At 39.9% G+C, this 27783-nt stretch overlaps 1 protein-coding gene across 1 annotated transcript in view; it reads right to left on the bottom strand.

Annotated features, from left to right (window-relative positions):
* Positions 1-27783, bottom strand: part of EHBP1 (EH domain binding protein 1) — a gene marked incomplete at both ends in the record, with an annotated part of 202604 nt that overhangs the window by 77772 nt on the left and 97049 nt on the right. Inside the window, 2 exons of the mRNA XM_079532785.1 lie at positions 18936-19122; positions 24577-24829. Coding sequence (XP_079388911.1) covers positions 18936-19122; positions 24577-24829 — 440 coding nt within the window. The remainder of the gene's footprint in view (positions 1-18935; positions 19123-24576; positions 24830-27783) is intronic.

Raw genomic sequence — 27783 nt, forward strand, 5'->3', positions numbered from 1 at the left:
GACAGGAATAAAGCTTGCAAGACATGTACTGCCTCTCCCACTCCACTTCAGCATCAATAAAGCCGCAGCTGAAATTTTATGTTAAGTTCTCAGTGACACAGTATAGGAAGATAAATTTCTTTGAGCCCAAAGAAAGATCAGGGGGAAAAAAAAAAAGCCTTTGAAGAAAGCTGGAGCAAATTTATTTCATTTATTCTAAAGGAAAAAATGATACAGGAGAGGAACGTAGTAAGTCTCCAAGCATGTAAGAGTCTGGAGAAGCAAGCAAGCCCTTTGCCCCCCGTGTCAGTGTTTACCCAAAAGGCATTGACAAGCTCTCACTGCAACAGGTCAGATGTCAGGAGGAGCAATCTGTAGAACACTATAGCTATGGATGCATTATATGGATGCATTATATGGAGGGCTGCTAACAAGCTGAACAAATCTTTCCTTTCGTAAAGCTGAGCTTGCTGTTGTCCAAGCAAAAGGACAGAGGAACCCTAAGATGCCTTTCAGTCCTACCTTCAGTGCATTTCAGCTAGAGGGTCTTGAACACACACAGTTCAACAGCCTCTAGAGCCTCTGCTCCCAATGAGCCCTTGTGCAGAGGACGGCTTTGGGTTCCCTTCCAGCTGCCCAAGAGCCAGGCTGCTGGAGAAGCACAACTCTGACTTCTCCTCTTCGAGGCAGAAGGCTCTCTCCCATTCATAACATTCTCACGGTGAGTCACAAAAACACTTTAAAACCTAGCGTGCATTAGAAAGACTATTTCATCTGGAGGATTACAGCTCAGGTCAAACCCAGGACAGCAGTCAGTAAGCTACCGCCTCACTGATTACAGTTTGGTGAAATAAGGAATTTAGGCAAAGAATAAATCCATTGGAAAGAGAACCAGTCGGGTCTGGCTTTCAGTCACAGCAGAGATGACACAGCCTGGCAATTCAGCTTTTCTTTTTCCTTTCTTCTTTTTTTGCAGAGAAATCAAGATGATAGCACCTGAAAAATTCTTCTGCACCACAAGCAGAGTGCTTCCTTCATAGCTTTCATAAAAACCATATGAAACAAACAAACAAATTATTAAAAAATGGATGAAAAACGAAGGAATGGCAGATGTGAATATGTGAATATTCTTGTTTTAGTTGCCCAAAGGAACAAGCATTACTGAAGCAGCGTGAAGGCAGATAGCTATCTTTACCTCACTGAATAGCACCTTATTCTGTGAATAGCCTCCGTGGAATAACAGCCACTACTCAAGGATTCAATAGCTTAATGAACATAACGAGATTGGCACAATTTGGAGCTTCATTTGCATGCACTTTGAATTTGTTTGCTTTATTAGTTTCATTTCAAAATAAAAATACATGTAAAAGTAGCAGCGATTCAAGTGCCACTTGGCTTAACCTGTATTTTTCCAGGAATTCTTACACTCTCCAAATTTGCTAATTGCTGGGACTTGTGCAGCTAAAAGGAAAAATGCATACTAAAAGAAAATATCCTTTTTGATTTATAATACATAATTAACATGAGCTTTTCTAGCTCGAACACTGGCAAATCTATCCTCTTGAAAAATACACACATCATTTTCATGCTACAAATTAAATTTGGTGTGGTTATGCTTTTAGCACTCAACAAGTAAAAGCTTGTAAATGAAAAGCTGAAGCATAAAGGTATGGCAAGTCTCATTTAAGAAATCAAAATCTTCAGAAAACAGGAATTCTCTCCTGCAGAAGTCAACAAAAGCTGCTAATAATTAAATGCTGCTTTTGATTAACGCTTTATGCGACGTGTTTATTTTGAAAGTCTGTATTTAAGCAGATCTTTACAGAAAACAAATCAAATCCCTGCGCTTCAGTCCCATATGATGTCTGGCTAATAACCACACAACAGTTGGAAACTGTCAAAATATTTTACAGCTCAATTGTAATTACCATCCAAGTCTAAGCACGCAGTAATTGGGCGTTAGCCATGCTCTGGGGGTGTTACAGCAATACACAGCAGTCACTTCTGCGCTTTGTTTTGGCACATGTAAAACTCCTCAACGATCCCCAGCACCTAACTCGTAAAATTCTGAATGAAATATGTGCTCATACATCGTCTGCAGAGATAGATGTGGTTTTTTTCATAATACAGTACAGCACTTCATCATTTTAAAAATCTGTCTAAAACTTGGGAGCACAGAATTTATTCAGCTGCTATTTTTTTGTCCTGTTTCAAGTCCCCCAAATAAAAACTGTATTGTCAGATCAATCAGAAAATAATCATTCTGACCAAAATATTGCATGCTAAAGCTAACATTACTAAGTGTTTTGACACAAGCTGTGGTGAAAGCTTATTTTGACTTCAAACAACACATTCTGCAGATCATGAACAGAGAAGGCATTCTGATTGAGTGAGAGAGAAAAAGTACAGTTAGGATACAGCAACAGAAGGGACCTGAAAGGGCTTTTACAGACTATTACATGTACATAACAAGTGCCACACAGAGAGTGCTGTACAGAGCTGCCAGCCCCTCAACAGACAACTCAAGAGGGCACTTCTACAGCAAGGACCAGGGCAGCGCCAGGGCTGGATTCATGATTCACCAATCTTTCAACACTATTCAAATCACGAATCCATTTAACTATCATCAACTCCGTGGTGACAAGACAGACGACATCACTGGATCCCTAATACATTAATATCCATTGGATTAAGATTTTTAAGAGATGTTATGCCTTTGAACTGACAGCGTATGAAAGGAAGGAAGCGTTACATTTTAAGTGTCCTTTGGACTCAATTTCTGTGGTTAGGTTAAATAAAATTAAGCACTCGTGAAAGAAAGGCTCTCAAATTGGTCCCTGGATGATGCAATGCTTAACATGCTTCTGGTGTGAGCTGTTAATGATCCCAAACACTCATCGGCAGACAGGACTAAGAAACACCCGGATGAAGAAGATCACAGCTTTCCAACCAGGAGCACTAGTGCTACCAGAGGGGCTTTGGGGAAGGCATTGACAGCTCTACCTTGGGCTGGGGGATGCACTGAGATCCATCAGACAACCCCGAGGAGAAAAAGGCTTTGGTCAAATGCCAGCACAAATGCAGAAAACTCAGGCTGTACATCATCCTTAGCAAGTCTGATCACGTCCAGGTGTTGCAACGTGCACAGCACTTATCATTCACACATCTCAGCCTCCTGCAATACTTTTCACTGCATGAGCACCTCGGGATAAGTGGAGGAGAGCAAAGAAGGGAGCCTTACAGGGGAATTTCCATGCTTTGGGAAGTGTAAATTAGAGCATTACTACTAGTCTGACAGTAAGTTTGCTAATAAATGTGTAGCAACATTCTAATTGCATAACAAGAGATGAAATGATTATGACAATCGTTGAAATGGGGAGAATAAAGGAAAGCAGAGGCATATGTAAGCTTTGGTGACACGGTGAGCTAGCAGTGAGTGCTAGCTTCTGGGGAGAGCTTCTGGGAAGCCACAGAAGTCAGCACATCTTTCACTTTGTTGCTACAGCTCTAAATAAGGCTCCAGCAGATACTACAGCATTTGTTCTAATACTGAGTATCACTTACAACTTAGACGTACTTTGAAATAATATTTAAAGGTACCTGTAGGATTCTTCATCTTAAAGTGTGGGCTCTGGAGATTGCTAGGTAGCAGGAACATGACCCAAGACAAGAGTAGGGAACAAGCAGATGGACATCACTTGAATCATACCCACCTCACCTTGAGAGCTCCTCGGGGGAGCAGTTCAAAGAGCAGTTTTGTCAGCAGCTGCAATAAAACTCATGGACAGCTCAAACAGAAGCACTAGCGAGAGAACAACAAGTCGATAAATGCATCACACATGTGTTACTTTCAGTCTTAACTCAGTTTCTCAACATGTTACAGCCACAAAGTCTCCTAGTATATATAAATACTTTTGCAAAGTCCTTTTGCAATGATTCTTTACAATCTGGCACTGTGAGCTGCTCCTGTTTCCCAGCTCGGCTGCATGTGAAGCCTTACACTGCCTCCTGCTTGTCTGCAGGGCAGAAGGGGAGGGCAGTGGGCTCCCAGGAGGAGGCAGGCTGGGGAGGAGCAGTCCCCAGGGCCCCTTCTGCAGCTGGCAGGGATGCTGCATGCTGCCAGAGGGGATGCTGACCCTGCCCACGCACTCTGGAGCGCTCCAGTGCCCCAGACCGTGTAAGAGAAGTGGCTGCAACCAACATACCTACAAGGGGAGGCCAGAGGGGACGTGCTGCTGGAGCCTAATCCAAACAAACAGGGGTTGTTCTAAGAGTCAGAGCTGATCTCACTGAACAGTTCCTTGTTTCTGAGGAATCCTCTCATTAAAGAGGACAAAACAGGAACTGAAATCACAGAGGATTTGATCTTCCTCTTACCCCACTTTGACTCAGTAAATACGAAAGTATCTTCCCTCTTTCAATACAGTAAGAAAACTTGGAAGCTAACTTATTTTACAAACCACACAAACCATTTCCAAGCATTTTTCACCAGGACTCTCAGCACCTGACTGCACTCAGCACAGAACCCATACTGTCTACAAAAGCCAAAGAGACAAGAGGAGGTAAAACTGCTAACATCCATTCAAACATAGATGTCCAAAGGTGTGCATTTTTTCCCACTCTTCCACTGTACTGGGCACAAAATATTGGTAAAACTGTGTCTCAAACACAGCAAAAGTGAGAAAAGTGGTGAGGAAGAGTAAGTCACATGTTATCTGCACACCAAAAAACACACAGCGCCTTTGAAACGGAGCAAAACATTGCATTTGTCTGGGGACTGGTCACAGAACTTGGCTCCTCCAAAAACAAAAATCAGGAAACATCCTTTCTAAAAGGATTAAGGTGCGGTGATGCAAATCATTTCATGTCCTGTACATATTACGAGTTCCCTTTGTTGAATGGGTCTTCAGACTCTCCAAATACTTGTAAAAAAAAAAAGAAAAAAGATTGTTTGTAGTCAACAAAAACTATTTGTAAATAGATCAACAATATGTCCAAGGAGATAAAAATAAAAGCACAATAGAAACAATAAAGCAGCTTTATGACAAGAGGTCACCCAGTTATTTAACATGGTGCAGTAGTTAAGCAGATTCTTGGACAAAACTCTTCAACTGTGATCTGCTAATGCAGCTGTATCAAATTTCTATCTGGATTTTTACAGAGTTTGCACACAGATAGCAAAGGTATAAATAACTTTATAACTTCTTACTTTATAATAACTTCTTACACTAACAATATACTGACACCAACCGAATGTTTATGCTAAGAAAATATAGGTGCACATACTCGAGGTGTGTGTCTTCATGTGCGAAAACGATTAAGATCATTTGAAACAAGAAAAACACATTCTGTCTTGTAAATAAAATTAATTTTCATAAAACTTTAGAAACACAAAGCATAACATAGGTAACTGAAAAAAAATATGAAGAAATACGAGGATATTTTTATTTCCAAATATTTCAGATAGTGCAGTATTTTAGGACGCTTTCAATGCATGAGTGGCTAAGTTGGGTTTCAATTCTACTTGCACTGAAATCAGCCAGGAAACATCATCCTTGTAAAAGACCACAAAAAGATGTGAAGAAGAGCACTGAGACATCCTTGTTGTCTCAGAGGTGCTGTTGATGATGAAGTGGAGAACAGAAGTTTTGCTCAGCCTACCAAAGATAAAGAGCCTGTACTCTGACTTGTGCTTCGATCACCCTTTAAAGATGGAAAAGACAATTAAGGAACTAGAAACTGCTCTACCTACCTTACCCCAGTTCATACGCATGGGAACTCAGGTGGGAAGATCTCACTGCCCAGGAACTTGATTCAGAACCAGCTAAAGGTCCTCCATTTCTCAGTGCCTTCAGTGGACTCTGCATTGAGTCTCATGAACATGTGCAGAAGTCAGGTGTCCAACAGTCACCGCCAACCTGTTCATTTAGAATGTATTTCTATCTTTCTGCTCTTATGAATGTGAGAGCCTTTCACACAACTGTGCATGAACAGTCAGGGTCAGCAGTTACATGTGAGCTTCACGCAGAGGACAGTGTTTGTCTCAATGGTGAGCTCACAGGAGAAAAGAAGACACTTTCTACAGCTACTGTGGGCACAAATCCACTTGATTCAAACAGCTCTCGGTGCTGAAGATGTTAGGCATGCATATCAAGTCGTTCCTGGTCCTAAAATTAAGCATAACAGCATCTTCACCGAGGCAACAAAAACTACCGATGAAATCTCTGACACTCGGATCTTCAAGATATTCAACAGCAGGTTTTTTCACTCCGACTTTTTTAGTATCTGCTGGAAGACTCCTTCATTGGGGACAAGATGTGTGTCATGATTACTGAGTTCACAGTGCCATGCTATCAGCTAGCGGGCAGCACATGGTTCTGCTCTAAAGGAGTATCAGTGGAGGAGAATAAGCTGTGTTAGAAGGTGCTTCACCACTCTACATCCTCCTAATCCAAATGATTTTTCTACAAGCAGTAATGTATGTATCTAATCAGTGAGTGTTTTCATCAAGCTCTTAAACATCACAGTTGTTTTTCTAATATATTAAGGGAAACAGTATTTTTTGTAACATTTACAACAGGATTTTCTTAATTACTTTAGTTTCCATTGAGCTCCTTAAAGGCCACTTTGCTGAGCTAGAGCACATGATTCCATTCACAGTTTAAAAGCTTTTCCCATGCATGCTTTTCAAAGCTGATTTGTCTGAATTATATATGAACTATATTTAAAATCTGTGCATTATTCATTACTACAGGCTATGAAGCATCATTTAGGGATTAACACTATCTACTAAACTGCAAAATAGCTCTTGTCAACAATGAAACAAAGTGAGTTCCAAATAATCAGTTGCATTTTTAAAAAGTGAGCCAAATTCTTCTATAAAAGTACAAGAACATTTCACTAAATCTACCAAGAAAAAACACGTATGTCCTATTTTTTGACACAGCAACAAACTTAGTTTATCTAATAGGCACACAAAATACAGAACTGTCTAAGATGTAGCAGAAAGACTTCTTGCTTTAATTATGTTATAACCTTTTCTTTCTCTAACAGCCTCCACACAGAGTGCTCGCACTGGATGCATTTTGAGATCGATCTATATGCTTCTGCATAGGATAAATCAAATAAAAAAATAATCTGGATTTGGGTTTTGTATTCAAATGACTATGTCTCCAGAGAAACAACATCTTCTTCTCTCCATATTCCATCCACGTAGATCAAAATAACCCAGAAAAAACATGGATCAAAAAATATGTTACACACAAAACCCTTAGATGGCTCACACAGTGACAGTCACAGAGAATACAGTTCTTCTGAAGGAGTACAAAAATATCTAAAAGCATGACTTCAGTCAAACCCCGATCACTCAGTTCCTTCCGATAGTTTTGTATTTATCTTCTTTTCTTTTATTCAGTTAATTTTTTTTAAGGAATTGGTTTTTTCTCCCATTTTTTGCCACCACAGACACTCCCTTTAGGCAACCGTGCATCAACAATCCTCCCACGTTCAAAGTCGGCTACATCTGTTGCTCTTTCCCATTGTTGAAAATTCCTGCCTTAATCCTATTTGACTTTATTCATGCAAAGGTCATCCTGAATTCAACAAATGGAGGAGCGATAGCAAGCACACTGTTGAACATGGCTAAAAAATGCTGTTGTAGAACATGCAGCTAGTGTGCCGGCACTATCTCAGAAGTGCTTGGTTTATTATGCAGGCTCCCAGTCCTCCTGGCTGTGTTGCAATATGAATTGGTAACGTATTCCTTCTAGCACTTCAGTAGTACAACGGTTTTTTTCTAACTGGCTTGATTCTCTGTGCTTAAAAAGATTTGCACATACCTTGTATTTGCTTGTGAGTCTGCGTACAACATATACGTGTAATACCACACTGTGTCACACTCCCTATGGCTTAGCTTCTGGCATATTAGGCTTCTCTGTTTCTGCTGGTTTTCACTTTTCAGTATACCCAGCTTCACAAATCAATCCTACTTAATTAACCAGGCACTCAAGAACTAACTACGCCCACTATTTTAAATAAATGACGTAAAGTTTCTGACTGTTACACGGCAGGGTTGAACTGCTAATGCCAATGCTTCACTTCAGGGCCACCACTGTACTGCTGATTCATTCATGGAAGCTGTCAATTTTACTTTTAGACTCACTTTTCTTCCCTTCCTACCAACAAAAAAATTAAACGTCACATAACCATGATTTATTCTTATGCATAAGTATCTGACCAAACCAAAGAAAGATTAGCAGGAGCAGTGAATTAGTAACTAAACCAAAGCTAACTATCAGACTGATTTATGGAGATAATTATTTTTGTAATGTGTCCATAACTCATCATGACAGAAGCAGAGGAATATTTATTCATGCACGCTTATTTCCAAGTTGAGGTGCTTGCCAGCCAAGTTGAACCAAACCCACCCTTCAGGCAACCGGAGAAAACAGGCTATTGTTAGTTCAGTTCCTTAACAGAATGACTTGCTGAGGGCCTGATACAGCTTAGAGCCTACTGAAGATTTTAACAATCTGCAACAACTCCACAATAAACTCTAATGTAATAGCTGACAGTTAAATGCTACAGCAACAGCAGCTCAGTCCTGTTGTATTTAGCTCCTCATTAACCTGCAAGGCAACACAGGAAAGAATCAAGTTTACCACTTATAAGTTGCTCTATACTCTGCTTCTTAAGAACTCTGAGGTTAAGGTGTAAAAAACTCTACAGAGAAAGGGTAAGTTTCATCAGATTTTGTTATGATTTTGAAGATTTTGGTTTTGATGGTAATTTTAAAAGTGTCTTGCTTGAGGAGAAGCATTCCTTATTTCTTTTTACCTTTCAGAAAGCAAAGCTTCAACAAAACACGAGTAATAGTCTGTGAAGCCAAGCATGCGAATCAAAGCCTTCCCTGTCCTTTGAAAAGGTTACGATGAATGGCAGTAAGGTGGTTATCCTCTGGTACCTACGCCAGGAGCTGGCCCTGCAGCTCCCTCCCGCCGTAGGAGAAAAGGTAAATAGTTTAAAGAATAATAAAAGACCTTCATTGCAGATAAGGATTTTCAGATTACACATCCCCGAAGCTAGCCCAGGTTTTACTTAGAGCTGGTTTTCAAATGCTTCAGCCTGAGCAATGGTGCTTGCACCTAAACCAGCTTATGCCCTGCAAGACTCAACAGTGCCATGAAAACACTGATGTTTAGGAGCATGAGAGTCTTAGAAACTTGAATGCGCCCAGCAGCTCCCAACTTTCTTATCACAGAATATCCCAAGTTGGAAGGGATTCACAAGGATCACTGGTCCCATCCCCGGGCTCCACACAGCATCACCCAAATGCAAACCCAGTGGCTGAGAGCACTGTCCCAATGCTCCCTGAGCTCCTGCACTGGGGCCGTGCCCTCTGGGCAGCCTGTGCCATACTCACCGCCTCCTGGGCCAGAGCCTTTCCCTCATCCCCCAACCCTCCCCTGACAGCCCCATGCCGTTCCCTTGGGCCCTGTTGCTGTCACACAGAGCAGAGCTCAGCGCTGCTCTCTGCTCCCTGTGAGGAGCCGCAGCTGCCATCAGGCATCGCCTCAGCTCCTCTGCTCTGGGCTGAAAAATCCCAGAGCCTCAGCTGCTCCTCACAGCCCTTGCCTGCCAGACCCTTCCCCATCTTTGTAGTTTTCCTTTGGATGCTCTCTAATAGTGTTATGTCCTTTTTGTAACGTGGCACCCAAACTGCAGTGCTGGAGGTGAGGCCACACGGCACGGAGCAGAGGGGACAACCAACTCACTCTACCAGCTGGCAGCGCTGAGCCTGGATACTTAAATGACTGATATCAGGCACTTCTGTATTCTTATAAAAAGTGCTTAAATTAGACTTTTAATCTCTCTCCCTTCAAGGACAGAAATATTTCATTCAGCTCCAAAGGCGGGGAGGTGCAGCCCAGAACAGGCAGCCTGAGCACTCCCAGCCCAAAGTGAATGAAAGCAAAGGGCTGTTCTGACTTCAGCAGCCCTGGAGCAGCCCCTGGATAAGGATCTCTCTCTCATTTGATCAACATTGCACCTGCTGGCAAGGCAGATGGTTGGGCAAGTGACACTCATTCAAGAAGTTCAAACATTTATATAACACAGCCCATACTTACAAGACAATCCCATATTTACATAGGAAACACTGAGGAAATTCTAGCCTTAGTGAAGTTTTTTTGAATAAAATATGAAAGCAGTTATTTCTGTTACACTTACACACACTGGTGCTGGCATTTTATTGACACATAGCAACAACACTCCCCTTCTCTTCACCAGGCCGCATGCTCTATGCTTGCTGGCTTTTCCAGTTGCCTTCAAAGGCCAGAGATGGATTTTCTTTCCACAGAATGGTATGCAGTCTTACATTTCCAAGATGAAATAAAGCACATAGAGCTACTGCCATTGCATATCTAAAAGACAACACCTTTCCACAAAAGGTGAAATAATATATTATTAAGGTGACAAATCTAAGCGCTGTGATTTCACAGGGCAATTTAAATCTAAATTATGAAAAGTGAAGCTCTGAATATCATAACATTAGTTAAATTACCAAGCATCGTTTGCACAGACATTTAGTAGAACTGCTAACTTGTCCAGTCCAGAATTACTGCAGGCATTACCAATTCACTTCAATAGAAGCTACACTGCACCAATAAGGCAGAACTACCTTAAAGAGCAATTACTAAAATTGCAGAAGGAGCCAAGTGTTTACAATCCTCTGAATTACATATATTAATCTGCAATTAAAAATATTTTTCTAGGACAGCCCTGGAGACCTGGTTTCTGCATGCCCACTACTACCAAAGACATACAGAAGAAACTGAAATACTGAGTCTTCAAGTTGATGGATCGAGGGATCAGAAGTTAGGATATTCCAAAATTATGGTGACATACTCAGCGTTAATTAGCACCCTTTGTATATCTGCATTTTGATACCATCTTTAAGGGCACTTCTCCCCTAGACCGACCCTCATGAAGAGGGCACAATGAACCACCTCCCCGAACGGCACTACCTATTCCTGTTTTTTCCATATTATTCGTTGTTTGTCCTCATGTGTCATCTGCTGCACACTCCCTGAACCTTGAACTGACAATGGTATCATTAATCTCATCAATGGGCTCTTCTACAGCGTCCACCTTGATGGTATTTTAATCTAGAAGATTACACATTCAATTTACTAGACATCCTCATGAGGTAGCAATCCATTTAACTAAAGAAAAGTGAGGCCCACAACAAAGACAGCTCTAAATTATCAGAAGATATTGCTTTCGAGTCCTCAGCCACCCAACAGTCAGCCTCAAGGAGTGTTGCTTGTTTTTTCACACTTCACGCTTACTTTTTCAGCTTCATGGCACTTCCACCAAGGCAGTGGCTCTGTCAATTTACTCTAGTTGTATCAAGCTGGGATCTCAAAAATAAAACCACAGTCAAAACTTTGGTTCAAGAGATTAGCTTAGCACCAGGGTATTCCTGACAGAAGGAGTGATAATACCCACTGCTCCTGGACAGCATTTAGCTAACTGCCAGGAAAGTTGTCCCATTCACTGACCAGTGCCTCAACCAGAGCACAACCCGGCCCAGCTCCCTGTGTCCAGCATGTGTGGTGCTGCCTGAAGGAGTGCTGCAGGGTGACCTGCACATGGCAATACGTCTCCAGCCAGACATCACTCTGGTTTATTGCTACGGGTGTTTAGGAACGGGATAAGGTGAGAAGTGAGAGGTCAAAGTTGGAAGGTGCTCACCTCTGCCTCCAAGCCTGGGTAGATCCCCCACTGTGTGAGGGTAAATTACTGGCTTATCTGCTTTTTAAATTTGAAATTCTGAAGGAAGTATTTCTCCTAGTGGTAGTGATGCTATCCAATGGCATCCAATTGACAGCAGTATGACTTCTTTGTTGTTAGAAAATGGGCACAAAACATTTTAATGGGAAGTGTTGAAAGCAGCAGCTGCAACGAGAAAGCAATTGGTTTCATCTACACTTTCAAGGTATACAAATTGATTCCTGTTGGCAGTAGTCACGGGAATAACATGAGGAAAACAGACACCACCTTCCACTAACTTATTCTAATACATACATACAGCCATTTGCAAGCAGGAGGAGAGAGAAGCAAGGCTGCAGAGAGATGAAATCTCATATACAATTAACACTTAAAACAGCTGTAGTAAAACTACATGGGCAAAACAAGCAATTTCCAACTACAAATGAATATATCACTTCAGCAGCTGTAGGACTAAGCAAAAGCCCACTCATAAAACCATGCATCTCAAGTGAGTGTCTGGATGCCCCTCTGGGTTTTAATGAGTAGAAAGAAGTTGTCACTTCTGCTGGTCTTGTCTGTGGTTGCCCATGGATAGATTACCACATGGTACACACTGCTTCTTCTACCAGTTTTTACAAAAACACCAAAGAGCAAAGCAAAGTTGTTTTGCTGAACAACTCTCTGACATTGATCTTACTCCTCTATAACCATGAATGCTACTCATGTGTGGCCATGCCTGCACATTGAAGGGAGAAATGGCTTTTACAACATTTTCCCATTTTTTTCTGTCCTATCATGGCTCTGCTCTTTAGGTCACATACACAAGAATCTGTAAATATTCAATATTCCCATTAAATGTAAATGCCTGCAAATTAGTAGGCAAAGTCTAACTTGCTCACTGGTTCACGTATTCATTAGCCTGTACCTTCAGCAAAAGGCAAAAATACTACACTTGTCTTGGAAGTCAATGGAACATTTCACTCCCTTTTCTAGCATGCCTTCTAACAAAGATGCTTTACATCAAAATACCAGCTAACAGTGAACACAGAAGAAGCACACACCTGGTCAAGCTGACACCATTTAAAATGCATGCAAACAGTAATAAGAGATTGTTTAAGTACGGCGTAAAAAAGGAGTGTCTTTTATTAATACTTGAAAAGCTGTCTAATTTAATGAATTTTCTGTGCTTCAACGCTATCTCACCATCTCTCTGTTCACGTTACACGTGTGGATTGTCTTTTTTCCCATTAAAAGATAAACTGTCTTAGAGCTGTATGCAAAGACAGATTTTCTCAGAGTGCCTTTTTTTGCACAAGTTCGTTAACAGAAGAAATCTTGAAATTCTGCCCACTGTCTCTGGAGTCCTCCTTGGGCTTGATGAACTATCTGCACAGGAAGTGACAAAGATCTCATGCAAATGAGCTTCACAATTCCTTTGCAACTAATGTGAAGCTGAAAAGGAGCAAACTCATTCAGAAAGACATTCCAGGAAGTTGGTGAGTGCTGATGTGAATGGATAAATTAAATACTTTTGGTACAGAGAGAAAATAAGTAATCTCCTTAATCGACTGTTTGCAATTTAATGTAATTTCTCTGCTTGGCAGCATCACTGCATCTGTGTTTAAGATAAACTGTTCCTACTGTTCAGTCGCATAAGGTTGATAATGCTGAGATAAACACAAGCGAAAAGTAAAGATCCAGAAACAACAGCATTTCTGAACTCTTGGAGAGTAGCACCTGGTACTACACTGATTATTATTTCTTTCCCCTTCCACTAACCTCATCTGAAGTCTATGCTCCTTTTCTGTGTAAGCAATTTCCTGCATTTAACTACATGTTTGTTCTTGTTCCCTTTAAACGTACATGAGAACTCCTTTCTTTCCCAAGGAGAAATTCATACGTGCTTCCCTCCTTGCTAGTGTGAAGGCAGAAAACTTTCTGAACAGAAGCATCCCAGATACACAATGGATTATAAAAGGTACTGGATGGAGATGGGTTATTACATGTGATGCAGAAAAAGAATCTGGTAGTTGTGATTACAGCATACCACATTTCCTACAGACATGTTTCACTAGTGCTTAAACCAGCTAGTTTGCCTGGCATGAGAGAGCAGACTATTGCTGGGCAAACAAAAATTTATTTTGGTTTAAAAAAGAAAACTAGAACTTAAACAAGAATGGTGAAGAACAAAAATGTTATCACTGGCTTCTATTATGTGAATCTAATTTTTTCTTTTCTGCCAGTGTAAAATGTCATTACAAGCTCCTCTCTACAAGCTCCAAGATCAATGCTTATGGCTTCATAACTATCACCAAAACTGTGACTTTCACAAAGATGAAAATGATTTATACATTAATATGACAGACAAACCTATTTATTACCCTCCCCTGTTGCTACATACTTTCACCAAGTGCTAAGTGTAACCCAAAAGCCAGCTAAACCATTCAAACACAGATTCAACAGAAGCCTGAGGACTGAATCCCATCCCATGTCTGTTCACAGTCATTTCTTGCCAGAGAAATGCCTATCACAAAACTCTTGCATTCCAGTCTCCATTTACTGAGATATTCTGGATAGTCTCACATGAAGCTGCGAGATGCAGATTTCTGCTTAATTACAGCTTCACAGTTTGTTTGTCAGTCACCAAGCCATCTGAGATGGTTAACTGTGGAATAAGGAATTTCAGAGTTTGTATTTTCAAATTCCCTGATGACTCAGATTGGTATAAAGAGGCGTGGAAGGAAGATGAGAAAGATTTAAGATACTTCACTAGAAATGCAGGTAATAATATTTAAAAAGAAAACTTTTCTCTAATCCACGTATGACAAATGCTGAGTTAGTACAGTTGGCAAAGAGCTGGCTGGCATATTATATCCCCTCCTCACCATATGGGATCACTGGACCATCAGAAGGGCCTTTTCAAAGGCAAAATGCTAGAGAAGCTGAGAAAGTGCTTGCTACTCCACAGTTAACTGATTGCTGAGGGAAGCAGTGCAAGGAAAGTATTTGGAAAAAGTCAGATGAATAATGTGCAGAGAAAAGTATGCTTGAAATGGCTGTGGAGACGAGAACCAATGGAATGATCTTACAGCAGCCGAAGAAGACGCTGAATTAATACAGAAGGAGCAAAACTCTTACATCACCTGTGTTCATGACTCTTGCCAATCTAACACAGAACAAAATTCTCAAGTTAGGGTGAGCAGAAGCAGTCTCATCGATACTCTTTTCTCATTTAGGCCAGCCCTGGAGAAGTGGGAGTCACTGTCATGGTTGTTATTATCACTGGCATTGTTATTTTGTACCTTTATACCTAACTCATTCCAGAGAGAACAGAACACAGGTCCATGTTGCAGGAATTACTAGACAGCATCCACAGCTTCACGCACATGTACATCATGAGCTTGGGAACAATCATTTCAGGGAAAAAATAAAGGTTAAATGCTGACTGTATTTGTTTCCATGACTTTCCTTCAACCAACAATGACCAACAATGACCAACAATTACCTATGACTATCCGGGCAGTAAGATTTTATGCCAGCCTGACAGTGAGATGAAATCTTTGCTTCAAACTCTAGTTCTACCTTTTTCACAGCTATTAAAATTAACACCTGCATATTAGTCCCAGGTTCTGCTTTTACTGATTGTCAAGTTCTTAAAAGCTAACCAACCCATAACTCTACCATGCAGCACCCTTTTTATCTTGGGGTACCTAGCATGACGCTTTAATACCACCAGATCAGAACATGTTTTCTTGGCATCTTCTGCCTACTTTTATATGAAACTTACAGAGAATTATCTAGTACAACATAAACCTCTGACCAAAAGAACCCACAGGAATTTGATTTCCATGGTGTCAGGAGTAGTAGGGGTAATTAACCATGGATGTGATTCCAGGAAAATCTAGAAGTAGTATTCAGCTGTTAAAAAAAATCATAAAATTCCTCTAGAAGAAAGTCTTCTGCAATACAGAGATACTTTAGCCAGAAGTCTGTTCTCCAATTAGACATATCCATTCATCTGCCTAATGACTGCTAAAAATTAATCATTTTACTTTTCTCTTTCATTACCACAGACATTGCTGTTATAATATTAAAAAATATGCACCAAAAAGTCACGCGTGGGAAGTTTGATATCCCTGAGGCAAGAAACACCTTCCACCACTGCTTGGGTAATGGTAAAGTCTTGGATTCAGGGATTCAGGCTATGATGTTTCAACAGCAAACACAACTGCACTTGTGTGGAAGACTTCCTATATCCCCGATGCCAATGCTAGAAGGCTCATTGCAGCTGAATACTGAGCGATGCAATTTGGTGTTCAGCCATACCCTAGGGATTTCATTTCTGGGTGTATACTTAGGAAAATTTCACCCTTTCTTGCCCTACTTCTGAATCCAAGGAACATTTCAATCCTAGGTATTTAAATTCCTAAGAACTTCACTACTATTTTCAAAAACTAATTGCTTTTCTTAACAGAAACATAACTTAAACATAATTTCAAGTATTTGGAACAAGTATCTTGAGTAGGAAACTATCATGTGTCAAATAATCTTTCAAGAGTAATTTCCACTTAATAACAGATGTTAGCACCAGCATTTATATGTTTTGTGTTCAGCAAATGTGATAAGAATGAACTACAGATACTGTACCAAAGAAAGATGAAGAAAAGCATTTTAGGGGTCTTTTTCTTTAATCTCCAAAGTTCTAACATTAAGGCGGTGTTTCTGGATTCAGTACACTAGCATTTCTGCTCCACAATCATTTCCCATGAAGACAACCAAGACAGGGAATCCAACGTGTTGGAACATTTGGGATCTGGTTACTGTAATGCAGAGGCTTTCTGTGCACAGGTAACTTGGACAAATCACATCCTAAGTTCAGTTACTTAACCTCCCCTTTTACCTACACTTACCCCCACGGGACTACTCCCCCTACATCAAGTTTTGTGCCAAGTTCATGATTATATAGTTCCCGTGCCCTTTGATTGGAGTTTTTTCACAGTTGCTAAATGCTGCCACTGTTATTGGGTAATAAACAAGTTATCTGTGCCAACACTCCAGGTCCTACCGGGGTACTACTTTGTTCAGGTATGAGGAAATTATTTAATTTTCTTTTCTTTTGCAACGGCAGTGCTTTTCAAATTTCAAGCAACATTCCAAGTAAAGTGCTTTTGATCTACAATTATTAGATCATCTTGGATCAAAACAATTCAAGCACAGAAAAAGAGATTTAGTGAAAGCTTTCTGATTTATAAGCGTCGTGCAACACTTTGGTATACCCAGTGAGTGAAACTTTCCAATCTAGCCATAATGTAATAAACCCAGACACTGTGCCTGCTCTGGAGCCTTCCCTAATGGTCTCACATCTTTCAAAATCCTGTGAAAAAAATTAAAGCTTTCCTGAAATGCAGAAGGTCACCATAAAATTTCATCTTCCCCCATGACCGTAATGAATATTTCAGTTTCAGTACTTGGAGCTTCACTATTCTCAGCTATTGCTTCCGTGGCAAAGAGATGGGCTGCAAGCAGGTAGGCACCAAAACACTGGGAAGTAACACCCTACATTAGTTGCAGAAGCTGCTTGGCTGCGTTCATAACAATCCAGTCTTTTCAGCAGCTTCAATCCTGCATCTTTTCTTAATCAATTTCAGCTTTCCAACAATCTAAAACAGCCACAATAATTGAGCACAGCAGTACAACATTATTCTGTCACAATGAAAACATGAAATAAGGCACAGAAATATTTCCTTGGAAGCAGATCTCTAAAAAAGAAAAACAAACCAAATCAAAAATACCCAAACAAACAGAGAAGAAAACAACACCTTCTCAAACAATGACCAATGGTGGTACAACCTCCATCAAGCGAGTGGATAAAATCTCCACAGAATTCTCTTCTCTACCTGGTAGTACCAGAATGCTTTACTTTGGCTGCTTTGCACTGACCTGAAGACCACACTCCACCAAAAACTGAATGAAATGGATTTTTTTTCTTCCAAAACCTCATGCAAACAGGATCGAATCCCATTGCAGCACATGCTCGTACTGCAATACTTGGGTGAAATATTGCCCTGGTAATGGTTTTACACATTGAAAGTTATGCTTGTGACCCTGCCGTGCTGTTTTGTTTTGCCGTGAGCAGACACAGATTAGATTTCTGGTCTCATACTCTTTACCCTAAGTGAATGCTAAAGTGACAGCAAGATCAGAGCCTGGGGGGACAAGGACATGTCAGCAATCTAGCTGACTAATTAAGCAATGAAGCGATAGGTATCACAATTAGTTTCATTCCTTTCTTAAAGTATGGCGGCTCCAATACAAGGAAAAACAAATGACGATATGCATAAATTGGGAGAGCTGTGCTGGAAGGGAAGCCTTCTGTTCTCACCTCTAGTAACAAGTTGTCAGCACACACAAAATTTGTTTTTAAAACACCCCACTGATACGTTCCGTTAAATGATTCTCTCATTAAGTAAGAAAAAGATTCCCTCTTAAAAAAGAACAGGCATCTGCTGAAATTCTAGAGATAAAATCCACATTGTCAGAGTTTGCTTTTGTGATCCTAGAGCACCTGCACTACACATCGCCCCATTCAAGAGAAGTTAATTCAGAATTTTACTTGAGAAACAGTAAAGTATCAGTGTATTCATGCACACTTAGTTTGGACATTTCTAATAAACTGCTAATCTGTTTTAAAGTAGACTGGCTTTTTTTTTTTTTTTTAATTACTTCAACATACGATGGAATTGAACGCATACAAATCCTAATGCAAATAAACAGTGTTCAGTACTAAGCTCTTAAAACCCAGATCTATGATAGAAATGTGGAGATGGACTCTTCAACAGCAGCAAAGCTTAGTGACATTACAATAGATCAAGACAAAGTATTGTTCAACATGATTTTCTTCCTTCTCAATGGCATATCCAGCTGTCTGGTAGCATTTGTTACTGGAAGACTCTTTTCATCGAAACTGCAGTTGCTGTTACTGTTGTCATTAAATCCTTAAAGAAAAATACAAGCTCCTACTGCTGCTCTCTCCCTATGAACCAGTAACTGAACAGAGATGAACCAACACCTTATTAAGTCCAAGCAAAGCTTTTATGATGGCCTGCAGAAATAAATAGGATGTCTACAATCCACATAAAGGCACTGTTAATAATAAAGACAAAAATTCGGTATGAAAAACCTACCTTTGGAGAAGAAGAAAGCTCTCTCGATGCAGGAATAGCTGTCACGTTCTCACTCATGCTTGTCTCTGTCTTTGGCAAGAGGTTTGGTGGTTCAGGAGCTTTTCTTTTCATCTTCTTTTCTGGTTCTTGCAGTGGACCAACTTTAATTAAAGCAGGACTTGATTTTGGTTCATAAAACGGATTTGATCTAATTAAAGAAGGGAAACATATTTCTTTACAAACGTCATGGAATTCAAAACAAAAATAAGACTGGTTTAGAGAAGCTGATGACTAAAGTGCTTTTATTATCCCATGCAAGAGAATGTTTAGCTTTTACATGCTACTTTCTGATATGACTGACAAGTGAGAAAAACGGTTCAGACTGGATTAGCTCAGAACTTCTTCAGACAGCTTCCAAATTACATGTTTTATTAATAACAAAACTAAATTAAAATATACTTGGCTATTAAGAGATCTCATTTACAGATGAGCTCAATACCAACAGATTCGAGAGAGGATGCTAGCTGTTGAATATACCAATGAACAGAAGTAAGAATTCTTAATCAGAACAGATGTAAGTTCCAACCCCCTATTTGTTCCATCCTAAACAAATACTTCCACAGTATTCCCAAATGTGATCTAATAGTTTAATACATCAACTATCAATCAACAATGCACTGAATAAAAGCTCCACTTATGGACTTGAAAGTAGACAGCTGTCCTGCTAAGGATACTTACAGGAACCTTCTTCACACTAACCTAACTCGCTCATAACCTTTGCTTTTCATGTTCTGCCATCCAAAACAAGACAATTCATTATAAAACTGGTGATTTAACTTATTCTTTTCTCTTCCAAACTCCCCCTGCAAAATGTATTTATCGTGCATCTCGAACAATGCCATGAAGTCTGCAATCCCCAAAGGTCTATTTGCATACAGTTATATAAAGCGTAACTGATCATGACAAATAACATCAGTCCTTCAAAATCCACCCTAGACAGAAACAATAACGCATGCAGCATTTGATAAGAGTTATCTAGTTAGATTCATTTTCCAATTTCCTCTCGGGATAAGAGAAATGAGCTAGCCCATGCTGTCTTAAACAACTAAAAAAGGTGGGCACAAATGAAAAGCCCACTAGTCATCCAGTTTCCTTCCACATAACACTAGATTTCTCTCAGTTTCGTTCATTTATAGTACGGAAATACGTCTTACGGTCTCTTGGCCTGACTTTAGAATTTATCTCAATGCAGTTTGCCTTCGTCCTTTTGACTGAGAAGAAGAAAGCAATTAATAATCCACACTGCAGAAAATAAGTCTACTTCTGAAAGGCAAAGTCTATTGAAGCACAAAAGAGAAGACCAGGCACAAAACCTCCACACCTTTCGGAGAATCTGCCGCCACTTGTTACAGATCTAAATCCAGATAGTGAAGTGAAAGAACAACTAACACTAAAATAACTCATCTGCTGACTGAAGGCAACTTTCAGGTGTTCCCTCTTTGCTGCCCATCAAGCGCAAAGCCATCGGTGCAATAAAAACTAAGGACAAGAACAAAATAGCAAGTTAAATGAGAAACAGATGGGTATTTTCCATGGGAGCCAGCAGAAAAAGGAGGGTATTCAGTCTGAAACTGTCCTAGCTGTCAGAAGCTCTAATTTAGCTGACAGCCTAGTTCAGCTGTCTTCAGACACCGGGAAGTTCAAAGGGAGGTGAAAATGAAGATAAAAGAGATAAAGGCTGAAGAACAATATGTGCTGCAGAGAGCACGAAGTCTTCCTTAGCTCTACAAGGCAGACTTCTGAACAGACAACAGATGCAACATGTTTGCTGATGGTGAAATTATCCTGTGCAGCCTTACTGGGAACGAGAAAGGTGTATTTGTAAGGTGTTAAAAATGATTTGGGTGGAAAAAAAACCACTGAAGAGCAAAAAAAGTTGGGAAGAGCAACTATGTTTTGAATTTTTATGCTGCAGGATTCTTGTGCTGCACGTGTAATTCTGAGGAATTGGACCTGCTGCATGCATCAGAAGAACAGGCTGTACAGAGACAAGTCGCTGTTTCTTTTTCCCATAGAAAATATCTTGCTGTAAAGCCAGGCTAAGCCCTTCACATTTTGGCCATGGCATGGTCTGAGCACACACACAATTTTCCACTTTTTCTTCCCACTTAAATAATCATAAAAACTAAATTTTCAAAAATGTTTATCAGCAAGTTTTACACAGACAAAATTCCCCAGTTCTTTCCAGAAAATGCAGCATAGTTTGGTCCAACAGCCTCCACGTGTTGCTGACGAGAAACTAAGCATGGGAGCTGCCTGGCTGAAAAAAGGCTTAGCTGAAAAATCCCTATGCACTCCTTCCTGAAGTTAGCTCACTTACTCTTTGCTTCAGTTGTATTACTGAACTGATCCACACAGTGGGATTTACCTGAACAGACATCAGACTGTCCACGACAAAATTAAATAAACCAACCTGATGAGTTACCTGGCACTAAAAAAATCAGTGGCAGCAGGGTGGCTTGTGGCTCCTATGGAACAGTCAGCTTCAAGAGATGGCAACTAAACAGCCTTACCAATTAGACAGCATTGTCCCAGCCACACAACGATTAACAGGATAAGAAGCTACAGAGCCAAATAGTATCTGAAAAAGCAAGCTTTATTCTGATCAATTTAAAAATGTCTTTGACCAGCATCATTGGTTAACAAAAAAATAAATAAAATTGCCATTTCACTGAGGAAGAAGATCAAAGCCATCAGCATGCTAAGGTAAGAGACCAGGCTATCTCACAAATAAAATATGCTAGGGTTGAAGGCGTTCACTTTAAGTACTGGTCATCTGCACTACCTTCAAATAACTCAACTTAGAAGGCCTGCTGTGCTTTATTAACAGTTAGCCACCTAGCATTTTGACTTTTAATGTAAACAACTCAAAATTAAAAGATTTTTACACTAACATTCAAGTTCCCAGACAAAAAAAAAAAAAAAAAAAAAGGAAAGAAAAAAAAAGAAAAAAAGAAAGAAAATATGTTCCTTATCTCAAGCTAGGGATGAGAACTTAGCCAGAGGATGTACATTCTGGGAAAGTAGCTCCACAGCTGAACTTACGTGCTGTAGAACATCTAAGTCCAGCTGTACCATGCAATGCCTCATTATGCTGATGCTTGTGACCATGCTTTGCTGATGCGAGTTGTGAAATCTTACGTTACCTTCACAACCATTAGTGCAATACATTGCCATTAAGCCAGTTACTCAAGGTAAATCCTCCACAGAGGCACAGCGAGGATAAGTACCTTGTCCAAGGTTACGAGAGTTGGTTACAAAACTGGAACCAGAGTTCAGATCTTCGGGCACTTTGTGTAAGTCTTGAGTCCACAATCAGAACTAGCAATTTGCCAAAGCAGAGTGGGACAAGGGTCCTGATTTTCAGTGATGTGTTCGTGTTCCCAGGACACATCATCACATTTCACACACAATAGGAGAAAGCCAAGTGGTGCATTAAGTGAACCCCAAAGAAACTTCTAAGAAGCAGTGATAAAAATACATGACATCTCCTGAGTGACAACAAACGCCCTTACAGAGACTTCTATTTCTCATGCCTTTCACCTATTACCTTCAGAAACATTCTTAAAAAAGCAATGGACAAGTGGTAGTGAAAAGTGATTAAAAAAACCAACCCAAAACAAAACAACAAAAATTGGAAGATAAGATAGTTAGGAGAGGTTGAAAATAGCATGCAAGGTTTTCTAATGCCATGGTATGACCCAGTTGTTCAGCCTTGTCTTGAATACACTGCTCAGGCCAAGTCAACACCCATCTTAAAATAGATACATAGCAGAAGAAATAAGAGGGTCCAGAGACGTGCGATGAAAATGATTAGAGACATGAAGAGACTTCTGCATGAAGAGAGATTGAAAAAGTTAGCACCACTTAACTCAGACAAGTGACAAGCAATGGTGAACATGCGAGAGATACAGAATACAGCAACAGTTTATGGCAGATAAAACTCAATACTACTTGCTGTTGTTTTCAGAAGCCAAAGAAGGGATTGTAGATGGGATTGGGAAGGTAACTTATTTACAATCAATAAAAGGAAATACATTTCATATAATACCTTGTTTTCTTGTGGAACTCTCTGCCACAAATTGACACTGAAGCCTAGACTTTAATAGGATTAGGAAGAAGATGAGCCACTTAGATAATAAAAGCATCTGCATTCACGGTAAGTAACAAACAATATCCATCTGGACATAAACCCTTATCATTTGGGACACACAGAAACTGAACTGCCTATGAAAATCTTTCTTTTAGTGCTCATAATACTATGCATATCCTTAGCAGAAACAATGTATTGAAAAGAATTGGCAATTATTAACATGAAGTAAGGCATAATAGTGCTTTTTAGCTGTGAGTTAGTATCCCAAGTCTTATGTTCCTACACTGATTCTGTTACTACATTTTTTTCCTTTAAGTATAAACATTCACCCTAGGGTTCTCCTTGCACACCTCTACCCAACACATCCAAAAAATTGCCTCCATGTCTTTGTCAGTGACATAGCACTGGGAGGAAAGTGGCATGAGGAGCTACAGGAGGGTCAGTCCATAAAGAATTGTGCAAAAGATGTAAAATGACATGTATATTCTTATTTCTCCCTGTTGATTCTGGTGATCTGTGAACAGTCAGAGGTGGTCACTGTGACCGCCAACAGTGTGATCACACTGCGGTCTGATGATACAGCAGCCAGCACTGCTGCTGAGGCAGTGCCCTAATGGATGGAGCTGCCAGAGAAATCATCTCTCAGTGTCCCCAGTGCCGCCCTTTTTTTTTTTCCTTCTTCATTTCCACAGAACATCAGCGTATCCATGGCCACAGAGCTTTAAAAGGAAGAAACCCTGGAAGGGTCCTTTGTACATTTCTATTAGAATGCGTGGGAATTCTTCAATTTCCTACAACATGGCTATAAACAGAGAAACACGAAGATGATAGTAGGACACCTGTATTAATATTAACTATTAAAGCAATGCAAATGTCATCCCCTGATAAATCTCCTTAAGTACTGTAAAACTAAAGTGTAATTACAGTTGTTGTCTGTAAAATTGCTCATGTGTAATCACCATAAACTGCCTCATGAGTGGTGTGGTTGGTGACTAATAACCACAAACAAGGAATAAGTAAACACCTTCAAACCTCCTAAGCTGCACAACTCCTGCAAAGAGCTCTCACTCCTTGTTAAGCCTCTATACTAAAAAACAAGGCAGCCAGTGCAAGTTTATTAAAGTTCTGTATATGGTTATGATAAAAGAAACAGCTTAACGAAGCGCATATGGCATTAGCATTTTGATTTTAGGTAGCAAAAATAATGGCAAAGAAGACAGGAACAACCTTGGTATCATTACAATTGGCAGGGCAGGAAGGGCCAAACAGGCACGCAGATCTGTTTCCTATCAAAGAGGCAAAGAAGCTTTTCCAAGCTGATCATGTTCACCTGTGGAGCTGAACAGTGTGACTTGGGGGTATGGTATTTCCTACTGCTAAGCTGAATACCAGTAATGTCCTGAGGAGGTGATTAAGGATCATCACGACTGAGCCCAATACACCTCAAGATTAAGCCAGAGATCCCACTAATGCTTCCAAGGCTGCTGAAAGATGAAGAATCATACTTACTCATCTAGTTCTTCCTCTTCAGCTTTGGAGGTATCTGCATAGAGGTATTTGCTCATATCCACTGGTCTGACGTTCTTCCTTTTTGCAGGTTGAGGAGGAGAATTTCTTATGGCTACAAATGTTTCGGAGTCAGGATCTGGCTCATCAAATGGGTTCAAGTACTCTGGGGCATCTTCGTCCTTGAAAGGATTGTAACTGTCAACATAGAAACCTTCTTCTGCCTTTGAAGATGATGCGATCTCACTATCCAGTTCTACCAAACAACAAGAAAATCATTAAGCAGATTAAATATAGAAAAAAATTTGAAGCCATTTTATCAGATCTTTGTATTTTGAAGTTTATGAAACGGTTTACTTTGTAATTCTCAAGATGTAAAGTCCTAGCCTTAGACAAATTTTTATGCTTCATTTGTAGCGTGACCTTGTTTATGCCAAAATAGGGTCTTTGAAAAGATCATTTCATCTAGAGTGTACTGAATAGGTTTAATTTTCTCACTTACTAAAGCGCTTTCAACCAATTCGTTATTAGTTTTCCTATTTGTCACATAAATGGTATCACAACAGATTTTAGAGCATTTTCCCAAGCTATTAGCCAATCTGTATCCTAACAAAATGTTCTTAATTGTTTATTTGAGTTTTTAATAAAAGCAAAAAGATACCCTATATTTCATAATAAAATGACTTTTATTGAATACTAGAAATGGTGATAGCTAGTAGGCACTCTTTTCATTTCTTAAAATGGCTGAATTAAAATCATGGTCAGTAATTACATTTTAAAATATATAAATTTTCCTTGCTAGCCGTCTTTTGAACAAAACACCATCTGACTGCAAAAAAAGAATTTAAATTAATCCTAAAGAGATGGATAATCAAATTATGCATTTATTATTTGGGCTGCAGAGCAAAAAGTTATTAGTGACCTGGAGCTCCACGCAGTTCTTTAGAGTAACAGGCCCTACGGAAAGAACACTGCTCAGAAGTGAAGGATCGCTGGGTTCTGAATGAACACTGAAATCCCAAACAGCGATGCAATGTTCCTCACACTGACACCAGTACCTCCATCATACTCTTCCCTCAGAATCCAGTGAGTGGTTCAATATGGGATTTGAGTGCTTTCTAAAGCTACGTAAATAGGAACTTCAAGGTACAGTTTTTAAAACCTCATTTTCAATGGCCACTCCTACCTTATTCATGATGAAAAGCCTTTCTTCTTCAGATGTATGATTACTAAATTGAACAAAACATACTTTTTAGCTTTAAAAGAAAAACCTCAAAAGTTTTTGTAGCACGGTACTAAAAAAAAAAAAAAAAGATGGAGTCCCAAGTATATTTGTCACTTAGCTAATACTTGGGAAGACAACATTTCTAGTCAATCAACTAATGAAGGCAAGGGGCAGTGAAAAAAAGCAGTGCTGCAGTCACTTGGCCTTGGATGGAAGATGTTAAGTTGCTTACCCTGTGAACTGATAGAAAATGCAGATGTTTTCTGCTCCACCAGGAAACTTTTACCCTGTCTGCAGCCATTAGCACAGAGCCAAGGTGACAGACAGCCCTACACAGCGGGTTGTGTAACCTACGGCTTGTATAAGAGCCACTGCTGGCTGGACCAGAATACGGCCCAATGGTGCAAGGAGCAGCTCCACCTACCTTATGCACTGGACTAGTCACCAGCCAGTGGGCCTAGAGCAGGAAAAGCTTTAGTCCTTCTCAGAACTACTGGGACCTACTGGAAAGACTTGATTACAGATGCCTAGTGCCTTTCTTCTTCTTGATTCTTTACAGTTGACCTGCAAAGGCTGTATTATCATACTGTCTTCTGTGCTACTTTTAAGAAGCTGTTTCTGAAGTGTTTGATCGTAAATCTGAAGAACAAATGGTTTTGCCTCAAATAAAGGAACAAAATAATGAAAACCTTACTTAAACCCTAGGTGGATACCCAGGAGATAAATCACCCATCTGGGATTGAAGGTGAGCTCAGCTGGGCGAAAGAAAATAAAGCTGTACTTTGCCAGACAGTACTACAGGTTCTGACTGGTAGACACACGTATGACTACACACAGTGCCTGTGCCCATGGGATTTCCTTGCAGTGATTATTCGTAAAATTACATTTTAAAATGCCTTTAATTCCAGGTGAGGCTTAAAGTCTCTTATTCCATCAGCAACTCGGTCCAACTTAGTATTAAAGAAGCAATACATACAGTACTTACAACTATCTTTTTTTTGTATACCATATGTTCTTGTTCTTATATTTAACTTTCAGAATGCAGCTATCATAGTCTCACATCAAGAGCTGGAGTTAAAAGGAGAATGAAAAGGAGTGCAGCCTAGTCACTGCACTGAAATGGGATGACAGGAAATAAAGTGAGATCAGAAAAAAACTATTTTTATGCCTAATAGCCAAACAGCCTTTAGACTGTCAAAGCATATTATAAAAAGATTTAATCCTTCTAACAGTATAAAAAAAGGAAAAAAAAAAAAAAGGAAAGAACTGCAATAACGGCCTTAGCAAAATCTGAAGAAAAAAAAAGATGTGCTGTTACCATTTCAACTGGTTAAGCCTTACCACTTTCCACCTTCCATTTCTCTCTTCCCTTAGACATTCTAGAGAATCAGCTAACCAGGACAGGTTCACATTGCTAATGCCTAAAATCAGGAGAGTAAACCCCCACATTTACTGTCTAGAAATGCATGACTAGAAGCTCATGTCAGTTGTGGGTGATACACCAATGTTACCAACACATTTAGTGCTTTGATAACGAGGCCAAGCACTGGTGCTTAAGAGGTCTGCAGTAACCTAATGTAGATTTGGAGTAACCTAACGCAACACAGAAAGGTGGCCCATGTACATGCTGTTCAAATTGAACTGCTCATCAAAAACCCTTTGATTAAAGTTATTTCAAACCTTGAAATATTTTACCAAGGAAGTGCACAGCCCCTAATGCCTGCTTCTACAACTGCATATTAGAAGATGGATCACCACACCTGCACTCAGATCTGTTGATAAACACATGTTATCTTATCTGAGCAAAACTTCCTGATAACTCACACGTGGCATTCAAAGTAATGTTCATACAATTAACCCACTGTGCTAGGATGCATACATTGTGGTTTAAAAAGGGGGGACCTATTACTGCAAAGAATGTCAGGAGAATTTCCTGACACTAAAAACATTCAGGGAAATCATCTCTTGTAACTGAATGGTAAGCT

This window comes from Tetrao urogallus (genome assembly GCF_951394365.1).
Source record: "Tetrao urogallus genome assembly, chromosome: 2".
Taxonomy (NCBI): domain Eukaryota; kingdom Metazoa; phylum Chordata; class Aves; order Galliformes; family Phasianidae; genus Tetrao; species Tetrao urogallus.